We start from the raw sequence: 25,427 nt of genomic DNA on the forward strand, positions 1-25,427 counted from the left end.
TCAATAGAAATGGAAGGCTAAACGGGAATTTTTCGTGGAATACTAAAACTTCGCTGGTTTCCTTCTTAAATGCTGTGACCATGCAATTATCAGATATTATATTCACTTAAAGATACGCCTTGAGATACTCTTTTAAATATACTAATTGCCTGTTCTATTTTTAATCTTGTCTTTTTGAATCTTATTAAGTCCAGCATTTAAGCTGGTGTCAGAATGCAAGCCGAGTGCTATTTTTAACTAGCATTTTAAGGCGATTTAAGAAAAGAGTGTATTTTTACCCGCAAGGCGAAACTTGTAGGTTTTCATTACAAACTAAATAGTTTAAGTCTCCATGGGCTCTCGGGAAGGAGCGCCTTTAAAAGGCTGCCCTGTTTGTCCGCATATATACTGAACATTCAGTGGCTTGATCGTTATATTTGCTAAGTGCTTTGTGATATCGCTGTTTAAAGTGTTGTAAAATACTCTTGAAATATCTCAAGAGCGAATAGAATGAACAAAGAACAGCTACTTTCTGAGGAGAATGGGGGGAGGTTAATGATGGCTTGAAAAAATGCTTAGTAACTGGTGGCGGAATAGGATATGGTGCAAAATGCTTGGTAATGATGGGGCGGGGTAGGTTAATGGTGGAGGTTCAAAATTGCTTGGTATTGATTGGAATAGGTTAATGTTGGGGTGCAAAATAATTGATAATGATTTGGGTTGGTTAATGGTGGAGGTACAAAAAGCTTGTTAATTATGGGGGCGGGATAGGTTAATGAAGGGGTCGGTACAGAATGGTTGGTAATGATGAGATATGGTGGGGGTGCAAAACTATTGGTAATGACAGGGGTACACTGTAAAAACTGTGGTGTTAAAACTGACACCAGTTGGTGTTAATAGAGGACCACATCCTGAGGTGTTGAAATTACCGACACCCTAGAGATTGGACATAACACCATAGAGTGTAAATGTAACAACCAAAGGTGTTGTTATAACACCTATAGGTGTTAAACTAACACTGTAAATTTAACACCGGTGTGAAATAACCGGTGTGGTCCTCTATGTACACCGGTTAACACCGTAGTTTTTGCTGTGTAGGTTTTAAATACGGGGGTGCAAAAATGCTTGATGATTATGGCGGGGGGGGGGGGGGTAGGTGAATTGTGGAGGTAAAATGCTTGGTAATGATGGGGGAGCAAAATTGTTTGAATTTATTTCTTATGGTTAAGGTAGGAACATGGAGAGGTACAAAATGTTTCGTAATGATTGGGTAGGTTATAAATGTTTGGATGGAAAATGCTTTGAAATTATGAGGCTCGGGTATGTTAATGGTGAGAGTGCGTATTACCTAATAGCGATTGTGATTATTTTGGAGGTTCAAGTCAACATTGCTTAGTAATAAATGGAGTAGGTTAATTAGGGAGGTTCAAAAATGGTTATATATATGTATGTAGGTTAATGGTAGAGGTGCAAAATTCTTAGTACCGACGTACTCTTTGCTCGGAACCCCATTGGTAGGAGTAAGGATAGGTTCGTGTAAATAACCTACAGGTGCGTTATTGTTGATTGCTTGTTAAATGGAAGTAAAAGAGAAGGGTGCATACTACAAAAGAGTAGACAACAAAGAAGAAAGAGAAAGGAAGAAAGAGTGAGAATGGGCAAGGCAATATGTAAAGGGATGGAGGGGAAAGGAGATAGAGAGAGAAAGAGAGGGGGTCGGAGGGGTCGTCTATGAATAGAAAGAGCGGGAATGGAATATGTAGGAATAGATAGAGAATAAATGAAGGAGAGATAAATTGGGAGAGAGAGGGGAAGAAAGAGAGAGAGAGAGACGTGTAATGAATACGAAAAAAAATACATCCAACTCAAACAAGCTATCTTGATTGATATGAAGAGAAAGAGCGGGGATGGAATATGTAGAAATAGATAGAGAATAAATGAAGGAGAGATATATTGGAAGAGAGGGGGAGACGTATAATGAATACGAAAACAAATACCTCCAAATTAAACAAGCTATCTTGATTGACTAGTAAACATGTACTCCTATAATACCTAAATATTGCCTACCAACGCCAAATACCATTGCTTCTACAACGTATTTCTCATTAAGTTTATATATCCGTGTACATATCAAGCCAGGATGTGATATGGAATACGCTCACAAATATTTGTTTTTCATCCCTCTGTTCTTAATTGTTTTTTTTTTTCTCTTGTTTGCTCGAGGATTCTGAGCAGCAGAGAAGTGTACAAATTAGATATAGCCTACCGTTCATGTGCGTATAATGAGACCGTAAAGGGGCTTTCACAATCGCTCTTGCGATCGTTCGCGATCATTTTGATCACAATATATGTTGCGCACAATCGCAACGGTTGTACGCAGTCGCACCTCCAATTGTGAAAGGGCCCTTTAAGTTCCCCCGTGATTTGTTTTAGCAGTGAAAAAGAGGTGAAAAGCAAAAAAAAAATGAGGGAAAATAAAAGAGAGATAAAAGAAAGGAAATGCACGTTATTTGTCTTTGATTGATATTTTGGTGGTGCTGATGCATGGCGATGGTGATGACCATGATCATAACAACGACGACGATGATGATGATGACGATAATGATTTACGTCATAATCATTATGATGAATTTTGATAGATTCAAAGCTGTGAAAGTTCTATTGCACCTTCAAATAAATATATATATATTTACCCTGTTCTGATGATATAACAAAATGATTTATACTTATTCTAAATATTTTAATATTCAAGAAGGAGAGATACAGCGGCGGTCCAGGATTTTCCAAAAGGGTGGGCACATTTTTCCGAGGAAAAATTAGACAAGCCAAAAAAAAGTAATAAAAAGGGGGAACACACTTATGCTCTAATGGCATTTTTAAATTACAAATTTTAATTTTGCTTCTCAAGGGGGGGGGGGCGGGGCACGGGCCGGCTGTTCCCCACCCCCCCCCCCCCCTGGATCCGCCAATGGAGAGATGCATTCCGTAATGCAGTAAAAATTATCTTGAACGTAGAATCAAAAGTTGAAAACCCTCCTCCCCACATAAAATGTTCCGTTAAAAAAACAAATGAGTTGTAGTAGTAATAATAATACTGAAATTACCAATAATGATACTAATCATATTAGTAACCATAATCAAGATAATATAAATAATTAATGATGATGGTTATAATAATAATTAATAATAATGATAATAATAATGATAATGATAATGATAATAATAATAATAATAATAATAATAATGATAATAATATATGAACAAAAATAATGATCATCATCATCATTATGATTATTATTATCATTATCATTATTATTGTTATTATTATCATCATTATTACTATTATTATTATTATTATTATTATTATCATTATTATCATTATTATTATTATTATCATTATTATTATAGATAAATAAATAATCACAACAACGATAATAATCATTATAACAACTAATCTTGATATACACTCACCTCCGTATTTCACTGTAATAAACATAATGCCAAATCAGTTCTTTAAACTCCTAGTCGTAAAATTGATCAAACTTGTTCGAAAAGATCAGTCAGAATAAAGTAATCGTCCTTTCATCCCGGTGAGAATATACACCCAATAAATCCGCAAAAGGTGCAAAAAACTTATATATTTTTGTTCTCGTTGAATCGCTCACGGAAACACTAAAAAAGCCGGTATGAAATCATTTTGCCAATTGGAATTTCCGATGCTTGCAGAAACCCGTTGCTCTCATCGTCGTAGGGTATCACAATTCCGAGCCATCAACGTCATAATAATCATAACATTAACTAAGGAAATAGCATTGTTTTAAACCGCGAGTTTGACAGTCAGAAAAAAATATATGTGGGTCGTCTGCGAGCTTATACTGCATCTGCCGCATACTCGTAATAATAATAGTTCGAACTTTGAATAGAATTACACATGTTTCCACCGCGCACCGCTGAACAAATTAACAAGAAATGCACAATACCAAAGTGTACAATTACCAGGGGGTAATAGCGCCTAGAAAAGGAGTGCTTTGTGTGGGTTGTGGGGGACTTTCATACAAAATCTATCGATTTCTAACTTGAACAAAGGGGCGTCTCTTTATCGATTGATTTGTAATTCATTCGGTTCGTCTTTTATATCTTTTTTTCCTATAGGATGTTTTGAAAGATGACGATTATTAGAGGTACTTTAAAAAATTAATTACCTTGACGAGGTCATGTGTCTAGAATTTTAATTATACGTACGTTAACTTGGCTTTTTTGTAAGTGAAAAAATATGATCCAAATTGTTCATTTTGCTCATGGCGACAGCAATATGACATGATATAACACCACAATTATAAACGTCCACTCTAAAAACACTGAGTAAAATTTTACCCAATAGTGGGAAGAAAGGAAACATGCATGTTTGTCGGGCATTTCTTTGCCCCATGCCAAGGCTATATTAAGCTAAATGCATGTTTTAAGGATAAATTTCAACGCATGCAACATTGCGTTAAATTTACGAAATATTTGGTATATTTTTTACCCATCCAACATGCATGTTCCCATTTTACCCAATATTGGGTAAACCCCCGGGGGTAAATCTTTTTTTAGAGCGTTGAAATGACATACTCTTTAATTTTGTTTCTTCTCGGTCTATATTCATTTTGCTATAAGTTTTCTCTCTACACTGTTCCTCCAAATGAATACCATCGAGACTTCTTCGCTCATTTTCCATTTTTTTTTTATATTAGTCGCTTACTCCATACATGTAATATCTAGGTCCATGCTTCAGTTGTCTTGCTATTTTCCCCCTTTTAGTTATATCTTATACCATGCTATTAAGTATTATTTTCAAATCGTCTTTTTTTCCACTGGTGTTTCACCTTTTCTTTCTTTCATTTGTTCGTTTTTGTTTTCTTTCAATTTACTCAATTTAATTATCAATTCAAGTTTACTCCTTGCTTCTAAGTATTCCTTATTCTTCTTTTTTTTTTCTTCTAATCTTTTCTCCTTGGCTTTATTTTTCCCCCTTTCCATGGCCTTTCATGCATTTATGTATACGTTGTCACCTTATTTCTCTTTCTCTCTTTTCCCCATTTACCATTTTATTTTCTATCTATAATACTGTTTGAATAACCATTTGCTTTCCCAATTCATATACTTTTCTTTATGTGTGTGGGGGTGTGTGTATGTGTTTTTAAGTATCTATTGATGGACGGGAATATAGGCTAAAATATTTTTTTAATTTATGAGTTCCATCCATTCTCTTTTTGGATGCTGAAAAAAGGCCCCCCCCCCCCCCCCCTTCTTTCTCCCCTATATCTTGTCTATCCCTTTTTTTATATATATATTTCTCTGTCTCTCTTCTCTAACATGTCTCTCTCCCTCCATCAACCCTGTCCCCCTCCCCTCTCTCTCCTTCTCTTCGCTTCTCTTTCTTTCTCTCTCTCTCTTTCTGATTTAACCCCCCCCCCCTCACTCTATACATCTGTGCTTCTGATACTGGTATTCTAGATTACACGGATTCAAATAAATCCTGGTCATGCTGGTCGGCTTTGGTTTATGAGAAATCGAATTTATAAATTTTAATCTGTAAGATTTGAATTGCAATTATATTTGAGAATGAAATATATATCTTTAGTACCGTATTTCAATCTTAATCAAGAGTTTGCCTGGCCACTCAGCACAGCCGATTGGAATTTATTCTAAATCACTGTAATAATGTTTATTGTAAAGTATGATTCTACAGATATTGAGTTCAATGAAATAACCCAAATAATGATGCATGCATACTTCATGATGAACAACTCATCCATACTCACTCACTCATATAGATTGAAACATTTCAGAATATAATACATTGACATTTATTAATGGAATAACACTTAGCATGATTTATTAGAAACTTATTTTCAACGCACACAGAAATAACATTTACCCGATCATCACTGTTACTATGAAAATATCATAAGTCTATTTTACATCCTGTCCCAATTGCACAAACATATACCTTCAATGGGATATCTTGAGACACTGATTTTCATTCTAATGAAGTAGGCCTATATATGTTTAGGTATGGAAATATACATTAAATCGTGCATTTGGAGACTTGGAGATGTAATAGATAGATGGAATGAATAAAGTATGAAAGTCTCCCGCCAAAATGTCTTGCCTGTTTCTATACACAACTGCTTTTGAATGTCTGTCTTGAAGGACATGGATCTGGGAACGATTTTTTTTACAGGGGGTACTGATATAAATTTGACAACCCCCCCAAAAAAAAAGATAACAAAAGAGGTGCGTGTCACTACAAAAAAGAATTATGGTCATTTTTGTCCCAAGAAATTTGACAAGCAAAGAAAAACAGGGTTTCTATCCCCAAAAAAATGTATGTCAATTTGGTAATATTTCTCCATTTTGTCACATGTACCTAATTTCCAGGGGGTGCAGCACCCCAGAAAATTCTTGGGATGCTGAAGCACTCCCAGCAGGCCTATCATCGCTCCCTAGGCAAATAATGAAGAACATTCGAAAGTGTAAATATACGAAATCATGGATTCAAAAACATATGACACGGTGTCCCTCTATACCATTACGCCGGCTACCCTGATCAGACGCTATGGCAGTCGAGGAATTTCCGACGAGGTGCCCATTTCCTATACTTGGGTGGAGAGTGGCAAGTGTACATGAAGATAAACGCCTTTTCAAATGACGTGATTGCTACGAAGGGACCTTGTGGTTCAAAGTCCGGAGATTTCTCCCTTTAGCCACTACACCTCTACATGCCATTCTACAGGCATGCTTTCTTCATTATTTGCACAAACAAAGTCTTTGAAAAATTGTCTTCATAATGTAGGCTTAAAATAAAATAAAAAACCCACGTCATAAATATGCAGCGAATCACAGTTCCTAACCATTTACAAGCAAATGTGTATAAATTGCACTTTAATAGTATCGATAACAATCTGCTTTTATATCGGAAACGACCTCTCAAATTAAGCGCTTCACGGATATTATAATCATCCCGAGATTCTGGCATGCCTACACAATGTATAAACTTTCTCCCCTCCCTGGGTAGCATTTCAAAAATGCTTACAAGACTTTTTAACTTTCTTACTCTTACTGGAAGATATATAGATTTTAGGAAGATGAGGGGGACTGTCGAACAAGATCTGACGTCACAGGTTGGAAGGCTGACGTCACACGGGAAGACTTGAGCAGTTTGGAACCTCCAAGCTCAATAGGCCTGAAGGATTCTGGTCGCTGAAGGGCGCTGTAGAATTGGTAGTAGGGATGGGATAGCAATCCCACCGTTGCCACGGATGGTGATGATGAAGACAGTGGCATGCGAAGAGGATGTGCGAGGGAGACCTGGTGAGGAATGGCCGTAGAAGGCACTTTCTTGTGACGGCGCCATTTTGCGCGACGGTTCGAGAACCAAACCTGCAAGTAGCGAACAAAGTAAAATAGAACTAACTTGATATGAAGGATGACTAAAGACTTTAGATCTTACTCCATTGTGCATATTACATGGTATGATATAGGTCCTACTGGCTTTTAACTAAGATGGAATTATGCATATTATACTATTTCTGCTTTGAAACATTGACGGAACAGATATTTCTGTGCAAAAATAAAAAAAGAAACGCCGATAACAGTACAAAGGCAGGAATACAAAACTATCTCACTTTTGATAAAATAAGCAAAAACATTTATAGTTTTATAAGTACATTCTTTGCGTGGTACCTTCACTTTAATATATTTGGTGTATTACTTCCGGTAAATGTATCAGATTTCACTTATCTGTCAATTATGATGAATCTGATTTTTTAGGTGGATAGAGTTTGTATATAAATGACATAACAGTTGTGTTCATGTAACAGAGATCCTTTACTATATAGCAGGGCATGTCTTTGACAGTTTTGAAAATATATAAAATGACGACGTTGGCATTTACGAAACAATGTTTGCAAGAGGAATCGTCAATCTGATTTGTTTTCCTCAGAATAAAATTGAATATCAATTTCTTTGTGATATTTCAGGTGAGTTCTCGATCGTCCTAACAAATTTCCAGAGGGGGTCAAAAGTAAGAAAAGAGCCCCAAACAGGCTCTCACCTGTACCCTGGCTTCCGAGAGGCTAGTCTTGGACGCCAGCTCCTCTCTCGTATTCACGCAGGGGTAGTGTGTCTTTTCGAACTCGCTCTCCAACACAGCCAGTTGATTTTGCGTAAATGTCGTGCGGCTGCGTCTAAGTTTCTTGCGTTCTGCCGAAGCCGCCGCAGCCGCCATTGACATCTATATTAAGAAATGGCAAAAAGAAGAAGAAAAGGAGCGACATTGAGTATTCATATTTCTGGTTTAGTTTAATTTAACACAATTTTGTTAATTACATTTTTAAAGTCTTCATTGAAAAGTATGTTTTGCCTTACATTGTAACTTTTGTTGAATTTTGGAATGAAAAAGAATAAATGCAATCAATCAATAAGAATGACCTCAATTTAAGTGGGATAAGATCAAACTGAAATGAGAAAAAGTGGGATCGGTGGAGACAACCTAAACAGGGATTAGACCAATTGGGGATTAGATCAAATAGGATTAGTCTTTTCACCTACCTCAGTAGCCGCTGCTGCAGCAGCTGCATTGTGACAATCAAGGAGACTCATATTGACGAAATCATCCATCGAGAACGACGACGACGATGAAGGCGAAGATGACGGGTCAAGCGACGACGATGAAGGCAGGTGTAAAGATGAAGATGATGGAACGAATGCGACGTCGGATGTGGAATCGTCAATCTTCTCATCGTGGATCACGTTCTGGCTCGGCTCCCTTGATTCGGTATTCGACGGTATTGATTCTGATGGAAAAAAAAATAGTGGAAGATGATATAAGTACAAAATTTGGAAATGCGGAAATTAAAATCTGACAGCCGATTAATCAATTTTGTTGGGTTATGTCATGGTATCATGCTTGTCATCCTCATCATCATATCCGTATTCACAATCATCACCCGCATTATCAATATCATCATCATCATCATTATTACCACCACCACCACCGCCACCATTATTGTCATTATTATCATCATCATTACCATTATCACAACAATCATGATTACTATTCAGATACAATATCATCATCATTGTCATCATTGTCGTCGTCATCGTTGTCCTCAGCATTTACAATGTCATCATCGTTAACGCCATCATCATCATCATCATCATCATAACCACCATCATCACCATTATCATCCTGACTATCATCATAATAACTGTTATTTAGCCAGAGTAGCCACTCTTATCTGTAAGCTGTTCTTCCGGCGGGCCCTACATAACATAGCACGTTATTATAACCCTTCTCCATTCTCATACGTTAAGCACCTGACAAATCAGACAGAAGGTCCCAATTTAAAGTCTTTGCTATGACTCGGCCGGGGATCGAACCCACAACCTCCCGTTCATGAGACGGGCACTCTACCACCGGGCCAACCTGTCCGGTCATACCAACACAACCTCCCTCCATCATCATCAGCAGCACCTGGTATCACCATTGTCATTATCATCGTCACCATCATTATCATCATCGTCGTCGTCATCATCATCATCATCATCATCACCGTCATCATCATCATCACCTACATCGTTGTCATTGTCATCATCATCATCGTCATCATCACAACCATCATCATCACCATTATCGTCATTGTCGCAATCGTCATCATCATCATTACCAGCCTCCATCTCATCATTATCGTCATCATCAATTAAAAATCATCCTAACCTGCTTCCTTCGATCTGAAACTGTCATCGATAGAAGAAGGGGGAGATACAGAACAACATCCTCTCTGACCCGAAATCCCAGGAGGAGAATGACTGGTTTCTGATGTAGATGGCGTTCTCTTCATTTTATCTGCTCTCAGAGCTTGAGCCATGGACATGGGATTGAAAAGCTGTTTAAACGAAAAGAAAGAGATTTAACAATCAACTGGAGGCTTTTCAATATTCAATTAATTCACAATATAAATATATATAAATATTTGTATATATATATTATATAAATTATCTCACAGTTCTTTGGTTATGCTGAACCATTGGCATATGTTTTTAGATATTGTGATTAAAACTAAATCAAATTCATATTTTCAAACAAGTTGTATACATATAAATAAATATAATATATACTGGTATATTTTTCCTAATTACTTATTTTAAGCACAAATTTGATGATTATCTCAGAAAATGATAAACGCTGGCTATAGTAATATCCAATTATTTTTTTTATATATGAAATAAACATCAATATTTTGCTTAATATGTATGCTAATGGGGAATCGGCATCATGTGAATAACTATAAGAACAACACAAACCTGACAAAGTAATTCGGTCTTTCTAAGGTAGGATTCGTTGAAAAATAAATAAATAATAAATAAACGATGAAAAGTGTCAAAGCTCACTTACTTGGGATCCATGGCATCCGGACCATAACTCCGGATACGCGCGGAGATAAGCCTGTTCCGTTGCGCGTGCGTACTCCGCTGCAGCTCGCTCCGCAGCCCTATTACGTAATATCCGGTTGATGGAACTCACACTCGGTACTGTCGATGTTGTACAAACTCCTTTTAAAAAATAGAAGAAAAAATAACAATATTACTCTTTTTAGGAGGAAATTTCGAAGACTCCATTCACATGATGAAATTTATATCGACAAGGATAATTTAAAAGTACCATCGACAAAATATAATGCATTTGAAATTAATCAGACAGAGTACTACTTTGTTCGCACATGCGCAGAAGAAGTATTCGAATTATTTTCTTTTATCCGTTTGCCATTAAAAACTGATCAGAAAGTATCTGCCAAGCTGTAATAAATTTGTTATGTTATTTTCAAATAGTTTTGGGGGTCAGATTATGCATGTTATTGAATTGAATAATAAATACAGACAACAACAAAACAAACAAAAGTAGAAACATGAGAAAAAGAGTCCCCAAAAATATCGTCCTAAAAGTAAACTCCATAATATACAGTATCGTAATATTTGTATTCAATAATATAGTACGGCACCATTCATTCATCGAAGCGTCGAGTTATAGATCTATTTTCAGTTCGTCCAATTGCTAATTCGTCTGCTATCATTTGGACTACCATCACTTTGTCCACTATCCATATGGTCTAATTGCCATTTCGTCTCATAACCAGTTGGTCCACTAGCCATTTAATCCATACACCGTTCGGTTTAATTTGACTAAGTGTTAATTGGGCAAAATGAATGAAAATGAAATAGATATTAGGCCAACTGGTTATGAGACGAAACTAAAGGTATTGATAAATACTTAATTTTTGCATTATCATGAACTCATAAAATGGATTAGTGACATTTAAAAAAAGGGGCATTATGTCAAACCAAAAGGAGTGAAGAAATTATGATATGTATTAATTAACAGGCCAAATTTGAAGACAATCATTTAATATGTATTTATTATTAAATTTCGAACTTGCATATTTTTCTTATCTTATTTGCTCTGAAGCGCCTTGGGCATCTAATTAAGACGGAAAGTGCGCTATATAAATCATTATTAATAATACATTTGATCATTAAACGATCACTCAAGTAATATTTCTAACAATTCTATACGACTATTAATTTTGGTCAGGCACATATTAACCAAGACATTTACCATTTTAGCCAATTATTTTAAAGTGGGTTCTAAAAAATAATAAAATACCATAATTTTACCATCTGCCACGAGTTTATCTCTGATTTCCCAAGCGAAGATTGTTGGGTTGTCGTGTTTATAACTCTCAATCTTCTCCACTACGGCTGGAGTGGCTACCTTTGGTTTGCTGCCCCCTATCGCCCCGGTACGGGAAGGCGAGGGCTCGTAAAGCCGACCTGGGATGTGTAATGAAAATGAGAAAATAATCATTCATCGTTGCATTTTATTGAAATAATTCCACGATAAAATAACATTCTTTGGTGATCAGTGATGTAATGAAGGGAATTTCGGAGGAGGATTAGGGCTTGGATAGGGACACGGGCGAATATGTTTATGCGACGATAAGTTATTCAAGTATTAGGGGGTCACATGAACATGATGAAAGAGTATCTCTTCTCCCTTTTTGCATCGCTTATAGTACACTATTTTGCACAAAAATGCAGGAAAGCAGCGAGAGTGAGCCGAAAATTGACAAATCTATAACTGGATAGAATATTATTTAGTTGTTTTTTTTATGTCAAATCAGCCCATGGGCGTCAATCCAGTGTAAAAAAAAAATACATTCCAAGTTTATTTTTAAGGATGGGGACCCAAATTGGCTTCCCCAAAGAAAATGAAATGCTAATATTCACTCAAAAAAAAAAAAAATAATCATAATAAATAAATGAATAAATAAATAAATAAAAATTAAACATGAAAAAAATAAAAAGTAAAATCGCTAAGCTCGCTCGTATGATATCAAAACCAATGTTTTGGAAGGCAATTGTGACAGTATAAACTTATTAGTTCTACCAAGAAAAAGAATGGGTTTTTCCACTTGTTGTAATTTAACTGACATACACTTGGGCACTTGCTTTCGGGCCCTCTATGTAAGAATAACTTAGGGTATAGTATGCATAGGATTTTAATATTAAACCACGAACCAGAATTTGTTAAATTTTCAACTGGAGTTTTGTCAAGCAAACCGTAAAAAAAGTTCGGATGAAATATAGTATAATCTTCTGAATACTTTATCAAAATCTATCATAATAGAATATCGATTCCTGTATGATCACTTCGCTCGCTAGCAGCTTAAAAAAGACTGCTCGCGCTTCAGGTCTGGCCCCTTCATGTTTGGAGGGGGGGGGGGTGAGCGGTCTCGTTTCGCCATTGCAAAAGACATGCTCTACCAATCCAATTTCGTGATTTTAACAAATAAATCTGAACCAAAGACACATCTTTTCCATCTACTTTGTGAATAATGTGTTACATATTGGGGAGCCGGCGCCTTTGAATATAGGCCTTTTTTTACAAATAAATGGCGTTATACAAAATGCTCTTCACCACTATCATCATCATCATCGGTTCACCTCATCATCATCGTCATCATCATATACATGACTTCTATTAGTTAAATATATAGTTTTACACATACATTAAAGAGGGTGGATAGTTTTGGTAATTCCTCAAAATCGGCATGTCACCATTCTAATTAATTTGTATATTATATGAATGTGTATGTCCTAAAACAGTCATGATGTGGATGATATGAAATGAAAAGGTGTTTTTCATGATAAATTATGCTCTTACATGTGTGGATTTTACTTTGTCGGGATACCCAGCTTTTTGAAACGTAGCTGCATGCAGACACTCAAAGTGCGCACCACCGCCTCTGCCGTGCGTGTGCTACGCGAGAACGATAATGTAGTCCTCGCTACACAATTGCGTTGTCAATCAGTTTTACCATAGAGCTATTACAGCTCTATGGTTTTACAAAGCTCATAGTCGTAGATACATTGCCGTTTCCAGACTTTCCTTGCATGATTGCATCACATTACAACGAACGGCAGAGCAGACTTTAGATCTAAACAGCCTTGATCGATATTAGGAGTACGTACCTCATTCATACCTTCCTTGAAGTTTGAACTTGCCCTTGGCTGGGGGCCGCTTGCATTATAACAAACCTCGACCGTCCCATCTTCCCCATTAAAAAAATGCAACCACGATATTAGCTGTTGCAAATAAGTATCTGCTCTCTGATTGCTAATATAACACTGGAACAATTTATAAATCAGAATGAATATAACGTACAGCACAGAATTAGAATTGGAAAAACTTCTTTTTTTTTGTTCTTCTCCGACTTCCCGCGTATTAGCCTCAGCTCATGTTGTTTCAGATTGACAAAAAATTTTATTTTACGATTCTAATGATTCAAAAGAAAAGAAAGGAAAATGAAACCAACAGAAAGAACCCTTACATTCAAAGAAAATTCCAAGATTGTGCATCCTGTTTATGTTTTGGAAATGCATTGATTTAATTCTCACTAAAATGATATATAAACAGTCTTTGGGTTAATTGTGTCTGAATTCGTAGACTAGTACAGTGTGCACGTTGGATGTATGTTCTGTGTATGCAGTAGGACTGGCCGGGAATTTCATTCACTTGTGCGTGGGTGTACGGTATGAGTGTGTGTGTTTGTGTTATGTAGTGCGTGTGGAGACGTTACGTAATAAGGTCAACAGATACATTGCATGCAATGATCTTGTATACCGGGCCTCCTAAAGGTCATGAAGAGTTCAGTTCACTGGTCATGTACATGGAGAGATCCTGCGTGTCCCGAGATAATTTGATTCAATCGAAACCATGGGCCTAGTATACAGCTCAGCATGCCGAGTTTCAGAAAACTGGCTATCCTATGGAATAAGTAATTTATTGGATAAAGTTCTGTAAATAATGTTATTCAGTTTGATCGTATATCTTTCCATAATATGGCCATTTCACATGGTAATAACCACTATCTCACTAACTAAATAGGCCTACCAAAAGAACAATAAAAATAATAATGTGGGTCGGGTGTAACGTCGATATAGGGCCTCGATATCATTTTATATATTTCCCCATAATTTTATTTTTTTCCTGAATATGTGGAATAACCGCTGAGGATTATATCTATGGTTCAGTCAAGTTGGTCCTTGTTTTCAAATCTCTAATTGAAATATAATTCAAACAAGCCAGGGGGGCGGTGGGGGCGGTCGCCCCCCCCCAAAAAAAAAAAACGTCCCCAAAAAGAAAAAAAGAGAAAAAAGAGAGGAGAAAAGGAAAAGGGAAGGGAGGAAAGGGAAGAAAGGTATAGCTTTGAGTTTTTTTTTTTTCTTTTTATTCTTTTTTTTTCTCAAAAGAGAAACTCCTTCACTCTTGCTCTAGATTTATATATGAATTTTGCTTCCGCGCTGCGCGCGGTTAAATGACAATATTGAAGATCTCCATTGTTCCCCCCACCCTTTCTCTAACCCTGTTTTTCTACCTCAGCTATATATGTGTTTCTTGCCGGGTAAAGTTCAAATGTATACATTAGGGCATGGTTAGGCCGAAGTATATGAAGTTATCTTTTTTTTTTATTGATCGCGCAACTTCTGGTCGGGTCGGCTCCGGTTGGGTGAAATCTTTATATCAATTTCTGCCGTCACCTCCATAAAGTCAACTTCTCCCGCTTTTCAGCTCATTACTAAACAACCATAATTTTTGGGGCAAACAGGTTCCTAATTTAAAAAGAGGAAGGTATAAAATTCGTATCTTATTAAATAAAAAAGTACAATATTTTTTATCAAATTCTATTAAACTTCATGTCATTTCCCTGCACATTCATCTCCTGTCCTGTTTTGCGCCCTCAGTTTGAAATTTTGAATGACACCAAAGTTTCTTTATAATTCAAAATGAAGCGCTTCAGGATAAGTCAAAGAAATTAGGTATCCTTTTTATATAATTTCAATAAATCACAGAAGTTTCAACTTTTTGCGCACTATTAATTTTCCTTGTAATGAAGTTCGATAATCTTAGAAAATTAATTTAATTAGAGCCGATCGGGTATTGGAGATATCTGCATTTGATGAATAGTCTGCCCTTTGAAATTTCAGAGTTTCGTTGTTCTGCGCGGGGAGGAATATCTTCCTCCCGGCATATACACTTCTTCTCCTCTGTTTTGCGAGTTAAAGATATGCACTGTCGCTAAATTGTTTGTAATCAAATCTGATCTTTCCAAGGGAAGTATCCAATATGTGTTTGAGAATACCGTTTTCTCGGGACCCTTTTCATGGCAAAAAATTGATAAAACGCTTTAGTTTCCGCGCTTCGCACGGGGTTATTATCATTTTAATTTCCTCCATTGTATTCCTTTTTTGTGCGTTCACAATCTTTTTTGAAAACAATGTTCAAAATCACAATATAGTCAACTGAATTGGAGCTGATATATAGGTACTAAAGACAAGAGAGACGGCTCCTTTTCATTTTAATTTATGAAACACCAAAAGCTTTGCAAGGGAGGGGGAAACTCCCCCTCCCTGCACCCACCCCCTAGGGAGCGCGCTTCGCGCGCTCTGTAAGTGTTGGCACGCTTCGCGTGCATTTACCGCCCCCTCCAAAATGAAATCCTGGCTACGCGGTTGGTAGTGATCGAGGGACATCATCAACTCTCATTTGCATAATACTGAGTTGTGCATATAACTATTTTGTGAAAAATATAGGCTATGTGAAATTTGGAAATGCCATACTGATTTACTCATTTTTACATCCAATTTTGATGAATTTTTCAAAATTATGCTTGTTGGATTTTTTTCTATTGATTCAAATCAACATTTTTTTTTCTGGGGTGGACTTGACCTTTAATTAAACATTGAACTGTGGGAGAGATGCAAAAAAAATGGCAGGGACAATGATTTACAAGCCAAGCACTGATCGATTTTCAAGTCATTATCAGAAAAAGGAGGTGAAAGAACGGGAAGGGGAAAAAATGCAATGAAAGAAAGAAATTATATAGAGAAAGAAAGAACGTAGGGGAGGGGGGTTGGGTGGGGATCGAGCTGCATGGGAACGAGTCGTTGGGAATTTGTCTAGTCTGACAAACTTTATTATTGCAATTCTTTGTTTCTAACTTGACAACCAAACGATACACGTCCCTCATGAATAACCGGATATATATTGTCACTCGGACTGTTATGAGTGAGAGAAAAGCAAAAAAACCCAAAACAAACATGTTGCGATATCGGCCTAAATTAATTGCATCATAATTCATAGTGCATTGAAGTAATATTATTTCTTCACACACACTTTCTTGTGAAAATGCCTATTTGTTCAACTGCATGGCCTATCCCTTCCCCAATAGGCCTACCCCCCCCCCCCAACCTCACCAATCGCATAAGGGTGGACAAAATAATACTGCACGAGCAAGTATTTGGCCTTCGGCTGTATAAAACGTGTAATTTTTGTTTGTCAACGAAACAAAGTACGAATCTCTTGTAATGAAAAGATCTCTGACTTCATAATTTTATAAAGTCAAAACTTATTCCCAAAATATTTTATGAATGTGAGAAAGACCAGCGGTCGAGAATACAGCATATACGCCAGTTTTCCCATAATTTTTCTTTCCACATGTAAATTGGCGGATCAGGGCTGGGGGCGACCAAGGTATATTTTGAAAATTGCTCATAGACATACATTTTTATTTATTTACTTTAATAATTGTATGCATTTATTCATTCATTCATGCATGGTCATTTATCATATATTCTGTTTCATTTCCCCAGTGTAAGAGAGTCTTGCACAATAGAGCTAAATGTACGAAAATTGCCATTATAAAATATGGGCCCGTCTGTTTTGCTGTTTCCACCAATTTTTATTTCAAAATCCAGAATGATACATTTTCTTTTGTTCCACGTTCCAATAAATAAAAAATCTTACTTGACATCTAACACGAAACGAGTGACCATTTTTTAACTTTCTTCACAACGTAAAATTTTATAAGAATCTTTTTACTATAATTGGCGACCTTGCCTGACACAGTCCAATTCGATATTGCCATAAACTATATAAATCGCTCTTGTACCATGATTGGTATACCCTGGCCAAATGGCACTGGATGCATGATCAGTTTCAAGTTTCCAATTTGCACCTTTCTAATGAGTCTGAGCAGAAACACAAGTAAAGAACTGTATATAGCTCCTTTATAGAGGCATATTTACAAATGATATGTTGGGTACAGGGGCGGATCCAGCTTCGCTGATATGGGGGGGGGGGATTTTTCAGTCACATTTTCCACAATCGGCCGCTCGAAGTTGATTTATGTATGTTTATTTGAAGGGGTAGTCCATTAGCTGTATTCCTATAAATCAACATAAATATTTAATAATCTCATAAGCCTTATATAAATAGTTCGAGCGCGAAGCGCGAGCTAATTTTGTATTCTGGGCAATGTTTGTGAGCCTGAACGAATCGTGTATATATGCAACTAAATAATTACTGCGAACAGAAATTTTAAATATACGTTTTGATCTGATCGAAAAGGAACCATGCACCTGTCAAGGACGTCTTGCAGTTAGCCATGAATGCGTTGCATATTTCAATAATCAAATAGAAGTACATTTTTACCTAAAGAAGGGAAATTCTAAGCTTTTTTGTAAACGTAAACAGGATATGTATATCACTGAACTATTGATGCGAGGGCGAAGCGCGAGCGTAAAAAAAAGAGATTTAGACTAAAACGGGACACATCATTCATGTTTTGTAAATAATGAAAAGGATGAGTAATTTGGGATCTTTCTAGATTAATAACATGAATAATGCGAGCGCGGATCCAGGGCGAAGTTCCCGGGTCCCTCTAGGAGTGGGGAAAATAAAAAAAGGGAAAAGAGAGGAGAAAAAAAGGAGGAAAAGAGGAGGAAGACAAATGAAAAAAATAAGGTGAGAAGAAGACTTGGAAAATACAAAAAAAAATAAGAATCTTTCATATCACTATATGAATTTTTCGCTCGCACTTGCATGTTTGATATCGAGATACAAATAATCCTCAGTGGGCTGATATGGAGCTTAAAATATCACGTTGCTTGATTTACAAATTGATTTTTTTAATGTGCAGCCGTAGTCCGTTTATGGTCTGATCGAGTATCAATGCAGCTCGCGCTACGCGCTCGCATTATTTGTCAAGTACCCAATCTCTAGTCTTCGTATTTACAATAAATTCTCAAAATATTCTTATTCAGGTCTGATTGTCAAAACATATCAGCTCTGATTGTCAAAACCTATCAGCTAGCGCTGCGCGCTCACATTTCGATTGGTTAGTTATTTATCTCTATAACAAACTATTTAAAATCCCTTTTCATGACAATTTATTTAAAAAAAATCGGTTCGTGATTTGCGCTCGCATTAATTGTTAAAGATATATCAACCAATGCCTTCTATTCATAAATAGAAAAATACTTAGAATATCCAGTTTTCAGAAATTGATATTAACAAATTTCTCGCTCTTATTGGGCTTATTAGAGTAATAAATAAGATAATAACAATAACATTTCATGAATTGCTAATAACTATATTGTCTTTTTTTATAATTGAAAGAATTTTCATCTCGCGCTTGGGGACACTTAATAGGTAGATAATTTCTATTTTCATATGACAAAATGTCCTTAGAATGTTCCCGTCCTAGGTCAGAATAATTTCCGAAAAATATCCGCTCGAGCTTCGCGCTTGAATCATTTATTGAGTGCGATCCACATCCAGTCAGTTTCATTTTCAGTGTTTGAAATAGTTTTCAGATTAGAATTCTGCTCGCACTTCCCGCTCGCATTACGTAGGAAGATGCCTAATTACCCATCTTCACGCCTTACAAAACATGAACTAGTGTCCCGTTTTTAGCTCTAAATCTTAATTTTCCCCATCGCGCTTATCGCTCGTATTGTCTAGTTATATACCTATTCAGTTCAGGATTAATGCTTAGAATGTCAATTTTCTTGTTGGAATGTAAAAAATGTTCAGCCCGCACTTCGCGCTCGCATTATTCCATTCTTGAAATAGGCCATCATAATTATATAGGCCTATGTATCGTCTTCAATACTACAATCAGAACAGGTCCCTTGTTTATCAGGCCAGAATATATATGAAAAAAAAATCTGCTCGTGCTTCGTATTTGCAGTATAGTTATTAGTTAGATGTTTTATTTTCAGGATAAAATATGACATTTACGAAAAATTTTAACTCGAGCATCACTCGCACTATATTGAATAGTACGTATAGGATTATACATTTCAGGGGTCGCGGAAGTGAGGGGGGGGGGGGCTCCAGCCCCTGCTTTTTTCCATAACCGTGTTCCAAAAAGTAAAAATGACCATTTGATTGTGATTTTTTGCATGGTCACCCCCCCCCCAAAAAAAAACATTTGACTCAGCCCCCCCCCCCCCTCACTTTGAAAACCATTCTGCGGCCCCTGCATTTATGTTGTTTTATAATAATAAAGCTGACTGTTAGGTCTACACCTTCAAAGAAAGAAAGAAACAAAAATCAACTCAGAGCGGTCGATCGTGGAAAATAATGGGTGAAAAATTCCCCCCCCCCCCCATATTCGTGATATTGGCCGCGAAATTGATCTGCCTCTGCTATCATGTTAGCTCGTTCCATTCTTATATTTCCTGTTTCCCTTGCCTCATTTGTTCTTTCTTTTCCTTTACTTGTTATCCTCTTTTTTTTACCTTTCCCTTTCTTCTTTTCTCCCTTTTCCCACTTCCAAATTAATTTCCCTTCCCCAATGCATGCGCTGAAATATGACGTGAAAGACATGAACACATCGTACACGCAAAACTGTGTATGAACAGAATGCATAGAGTTGGATAAAGCGTGAGAGAATGTCAGGCCGAAGCGCCGAGCTGAGCGAGCGTGACCAATGTCCATCGCATCGCATCGCATGCAGCATGCAGTATAATGTATCTCGCAGTTTCAAGAACCATGAACCAATCTTGTCGCACGTGGAAATTTGTAGCCAAAATTTTGACAGACTCATCTCTAATACGTTTTCATGAACGTCAAAATAAACTACTGTAACATGTGAACTACAGGTTGGAGGGACAGCATAAGGGGTAAGTTAGTCCACATTTTTTTAAATAATTATCTAACCCATCTAACAAAAATTCAACGGTTTCCTGTGCTCCTCGCCGAACTCGCTGGGGGAGAAACTCGACGGAGGCAATGCTAAAACTAAGGAACAATGATCGACGAGCGCGTACACGGAATTAGCAGACTACGCTCTCGCAGGGATATTTCGGTTTGCTAAAAGTGGAACGGCTAGTGATCAACTAACAGGGGGAAAAATCAGTCGTGGACGAAAGTGGGCGCTATATAAGTGCGCATAAATTCAGCGAACTGTCTTTGAAATTCAGCCGAGGAGAATGATTTTATTTCTCGGAGTTTATTTAAAATTTAATATTTCCAAGAAGAAATTCTGTCAATTTCGCATTGAATCATCATCAGCAATCGTTATTCAATAGGAAAGATCCATTCAACTGGAATTTTTGTATCCTTTACCAACACTATCCACGAGCTTTAAGTCTAATTTGGGTTCTTGTAGTAAAAAATGATATTGTCCCTATACATAAAATCCCACTCAAATCGAGTCAATTAAAAAAAAAACATATTATAAAAGTAGCAGAGCTTGTGGAAAATGTATTTTCCTTTATTATTTGGTAAATAAAATGAGTGCTGAAATCACTCAGAAGATTATTTTTAAAACCACACCTGAATTTGTTTGATTTTTCATCACGCGCTACATTGTCAAAGAAAATATTTAAAAGGGTAAGAGGAATATAAATAATAAATTGATTAGATTTGAAGAATGATTGATCAATTTATTTCAAGTAGTTAATTTTGATTTCTCCGTTGTAAGCGAAAATTCAATTTACTGAAAAAATGGGGTTCATTTAATTTCAATGTTAAGCCACCAATGACTAACAATTTTTTGTAATGTAAATTCTTCTTTTATCCAGATTTTGCTTTGCTTTCCTAATATGGAAGGAAAAGTGAAGATCATCATCGCCAGACTTACCGAATAGTTTGCCCGAATAGCCTTGAGGAATAGTGAGAAGTGGGTGGGTCAGGTCGCATGCCCGTGAGGTACACGGGAGCATACCGACCACACCACGCCGGAGATCCTCCGTAGTAAGACGACCAGGTTCCGCTGGCAGGAACGTGCCATATGGAGGAAGACTCCCTGGAAGACAGTGGATGTATAGCAATAATATTATGAAATTCATGTTTTTTTTAAGGAATTCACTTATCATCTTGCTATTTTGTTTTATTGAGTTCATACTGCATTTAAGACCTGTCCATGGGGGGGGGGGCTGCATGCAAAAAGCCCATCGCACAGTAAATTCGCTTTATAACTCATCTCACAGGCATTTGGATTGATCAGGTACTGTTTAAATGTTAAATGAAGTATTAACATTCAAATATATATATCAACATTAAAACAGTTATTAGAGATTTTTATATTTTAAAACTTTGTTTGAACTCTCTTTAAACTCTCAAAGAACACTGTTATATCCATAACCAACATAATTGTATAAAATTTATACATGACTTGTATACACACGTAATAGTCCATGTTGTTGAATTCTGCTTTATATACTGTGTGCAGTTTAAGATCATTAAAACCTGATAATTCCATTCATTGGAAATTCCTTGAATATAAAAAAAATCCTTGATATTCAATGTCAGAAATAGCGGATTATGCCATTCCCTTATTTAAGTTCAGACTTGGAGAAAATGATAATTAGAAATATTGAAAAAAAAGGAGTAAGCTGTTACAGAAGATCCAATCTCCTTTCCCAATTAAATCGCACATCCGATAGTTTAAAAAATAATTTTAACGATTTATGTTGTTGTTGTACACTCGAATACTGATCCCAAATAATCCTTTACATTTGTGTTATATTCGGATTTAAGTCAAATTTATTTGAAAACGTTTTAAAGTCTGTTCATTAACCTCCAAAATTATATCTATTTCGAAATTCAGTTTTGATGTAGAAAACAGTAATACAAATGCACTGGCAGATCTAGGGGGGAGAGCCGGCACGTACGCCCCCTCCCCCTTTGAGAAGCAAAATTAAAATTTGTAGTGTAAAAATGCCAGTAAAAGAGAGATGTGCCCCCCCCCCTTGAAAGTGAAGACCTTTGTTTTTGCTTGTCATTTTTTTTCGTCGGAAAAATGTGCCCCCCTTTGGAAAATCCTGGATTCGCCCCTGTAAAAAAATATGTTATCCAACACAAGTCCTCGAAAGAAAAGGATTTTTTCTATTCTCATTATGATTTTGGTTGTTTTAATTTTGAATCCACACCAAGAAAAATAAATGAATAAGTAAATAAATGAATAAAAGAAGACAAATGACAATTACACTATATATTACCGAAATATAATTTTCAGCTTTAAAAATTCATTTAAAAATAGTGTTATTTCAAATATCACCAAACTCGTGAAAAATAATAAATATTATTTTTCAACTGTCAATGTAATTGTGTAAGGATTTTTTTTTTCAAAATGCATTAAATACCATTGTGTTGTATAAAAATTAAATCTTGATATAACGCAACAAAAGAATTTAAAAACAGGAAATCGATAAAAAATATTCTGACTGTAAAATAAGAGAACATAAAAACTGTATATTATAGTTAAATATCCATTTAAAAGACTAGGTGCATAATAAATATACATGTAAAATATAATTCCAACGTAGAATCGAAACAGATAGGATGATTATTGAATGGCTATTGGTAATAATATCGTAGATGAAATCAGAATTTATAAAATGAATAGCTTGAAAATTCAAAATATTAACTTCCAATATTTAGTAATTAGCCTTTATTAGGCCTACCTTGCAACGCCATCCTTAGTTCGAATCTCAACAAAACTGATCGGAGACAAGTTTAAAACCAAAGACCTCCTGCTACGAGTCCAGAACGAGCTTCAAAGTGGTGATCGTGAACTAAGATGAAATTTATATACCATCTTCTTCTTGATAACATTTCAAACGCTTCTGAAAACAAATCTTATTGTTCATGCCGGATTTCTGACGTGAAATTACCACGAATTGATTGGTTACTGATGTGTGAATTCGACAATCGCAGACGAGATAGTTATTGAAAAGAGTGGCGCGCGCCTCGGGGAAATGGTTGCGTGGTTGCTAGTTTATTTTGGCTCGAGTTGCACGTGCAGTGATTGGAGAGAACTTTGCCATGACGTCAATTTCCATGGGCAGCGCGGGCGATGATGGGTAAATACGAGAAGCCGAACCAATGCGAAACCCGGTGTTCGGCTGGTAATCGGAAGTGGGCGTGGCTTATTGGGTTGACTTGTATTGTTGCGTTCACGGATTGGAAAAATGAGGAGACTTGAGGATTGTGAAGTAATTATTTCAGTGAAAGATAATCTAGAAAAGGACAGGGAGGAGAAAACCAATAAAAACGGATTGATAAAAAGGAGCATTTAAATAAAATTAAGACATGAGTGGTGGGGGCGGGACAGGATGCCGTATAAAACGAAAGGCGCATAAATTTTATTTCCCCCACCAAAAAAGTGAAAGAGAAAAACACAAATGCAAATTGAACAATGATTAATTGCTCCCTCAAATATGACAAGGTCGTTCCCCTACCTCCCCCATCCCTTGCAAAACATAATGTTGTCTTTCTATATTCCTTTTCTTTTTTCCTCCATTCAAACAAATCTTGGCAAAATGTATACCTTCTCTAAAGTATGTAAAAATTGTCAAATAATGTATTTAGATTATAAAGTATTCGTCTTTATAAAAAATGTAATTTTTCCTTCTAAAGTATAGTTCTCTTCAGTGGCGACGGAATTGGGGGAGGCATGAGTGCTTCAGCCTCCACCCCCAATTTTTCGATAAATTTGTACATGAAGTAAACAATGATATCTGATTTTGATGTTTGCAAGGTCAGACCCCCCCCCCCCCCCAACTTTCAAAAGTCTCCGCGGCCTCTACCTTTGTATTTCTTACTCCAGCATCATTTCTTTCCACTTGACCTGATTTTGTTTTATCTTTTTTTTTTTTTCATTGAAATTTCAGTATATTGTCATAATAATATACAACAAATCAGCCAAATCACGTTAGCCATAAACAATCTGTCTATCTGACGGTCAATCGGATCGGGGTCGCCCTAGCCACTAACCCGTCTCTGTGGTCTAGTGGTTAAGGCACCGGCGTTCAAAGCTGGGGGCCCGGGTTCGATTCCCGGCAGAGACATTTTTTCGGCATCACCAATTTTTCCAAAGGGTAGATAGCTCTGGGGAACCTTGATTTAAGCTACGCCTACCATTGTTCTCTTCATCCATTTCTTTACAATATTTAAATAAAAGAGTTGCCAAATCTGTAGTACATGTATAACTTTACACATTTGTATACTTTCTCCCATACGTGTACTGTATCAAAGCAATAGCTTTGATCCAGCTGAGGCATGGCGGCTTGTCATTGTTCGAAACCCACCTTCACCCGACAAAGGAAATTATAATTGGTATGGTGTCGAAAATCTGTCTATCTGACGGTCAATTGGATCGGGGTCGCCCTAGTCACTAACCCGTCTCTGTGGTCTAGTGGTTAAGGCACCGGCGTTCAATGCTGGGGGCCCGGGTTCGATTCCCGGCAGAGACATTTTTTCGGCATCACCAATTTTTCCAAAAAGGGTAGATAGCTCTGGGGAACCTTGATTTAAGCTACGCCTACCATTGTTCTCTTCATCCATTTCTTTCACACAACATTTATATATATATATATATATATAAAGTAGCTTACAAGATTGAAGCCCGACCACAAAGAGATTGCAAATATATCAATCAGGGGAATAAATTGATTTTATCATTATTAATTATTTTGCCATAATTATAAGAATTTTGTTCCGAAAAAAAAGTTGATCCACAACCAAAGGATTTAAGGTCTGGGAAAATTCA

At 36.5% G+C, this 25,427-nt stretch overlaps 2 protein-coding genes across 3 annotated transcripts in view; both read right to left on the bottom strand.

Moving 5' to 3' along the window:
* Positions 1 to 3,896, bottom strand: part of LOC129266650 (uncharacterized protein CXorf65 homolog) — an 11,732-nt gene extending 7,836 nt beyond the window's left edge. The window contains exon 1 of the mRNA XM_054904486.2: positions 3,451 to 3,896. Coding sequence (XP_054760461.2) covers positions 3,451 to 3,475 — 25 coding nt within the window. The 5' untranslated portion in view covers positions 3,476 to 3,896. The remainder of the gene's footprint in view (positions 1 to 3,450) is intronic.
* A 3,184-nt stretch (positions 3,897 to 7,080) lies between these two features.
* On the bottom strand, positions 7,081 to 23,612 carry LOC135155181 (paired box protein Pax-6-like). 2 transcript variants are annotated; one of them, XM_064104022.1, is made up of 8 exons: positions 23,341 to 23,612; positions 21,516 to 21,680; positions 11,698 to 11,853; positions 10,421 to 10,578; positions 9,743 to 9,911; positions 8,575 to 8,819; positions 8,084 to 8,257; positions 7,081 to 7,404 (listed from the first exon to the last, which is right to left on the bottom strand). In XM_064104022.1, the coding sequence occupies exons 1-8, from the start codon at positions 23,351 to 23,353 to the stop codon at positions 7,102 to 7,104; spliced, it is 1,383 nt and encodes a 460-aa protein (XP_063960092.1). In that variant the 5' UTR covers positions 23,354 to 23,612; the 3' UTR covers positions 7,081 to 7,101. The 2 variants fall into 2 exon arrangements, with proteins under 2 accessions (XP_063960092.1, XP_063960091.1); XM_064104021.1 differs by having other exon boundaries at positions 8,078 to 8,257.
* Positions 23,613 to 25,427: the final 1,815 nt, after the last annotated feature.

This window comes from Lytechinus pictus, chromosome 8 (genome assembly GCF_037042905.1).
Source record: "Lytechinus pictus isolate F3 Inbred chromosome 8, Lp3.0, whole genome shotgun sequence".
In the NCBI taxonomy this organism is placed as follows: domain Eukaryota; kingdom Metazoa; phylum Echinodermata; class Echinoidea; order Temnopleuroida; family Toxopneustidae; genus Lytechinus; species Lytechinus pictus.

Bases quoted from the DNA above. Each gene is read 5' to 3' on its own strand.
- LOC135155181 (XM_064104021.1), bottom strand. The intron at 9,912-10,420 runs GTAAGTGAGCTT...TCGTTTAAACAG, and splicing joins CCGGATGCCATGGATCCCAA to CTTTTCAATCCCATGTCCAT. The intron at 7,405-8,077 runs GTGAGAGCCTGT...CGCTACTTGCAG, and splicing joins TCTCGGAAGCCAGGGTACAG to GTTTGGTTCTCGAACCGTCG.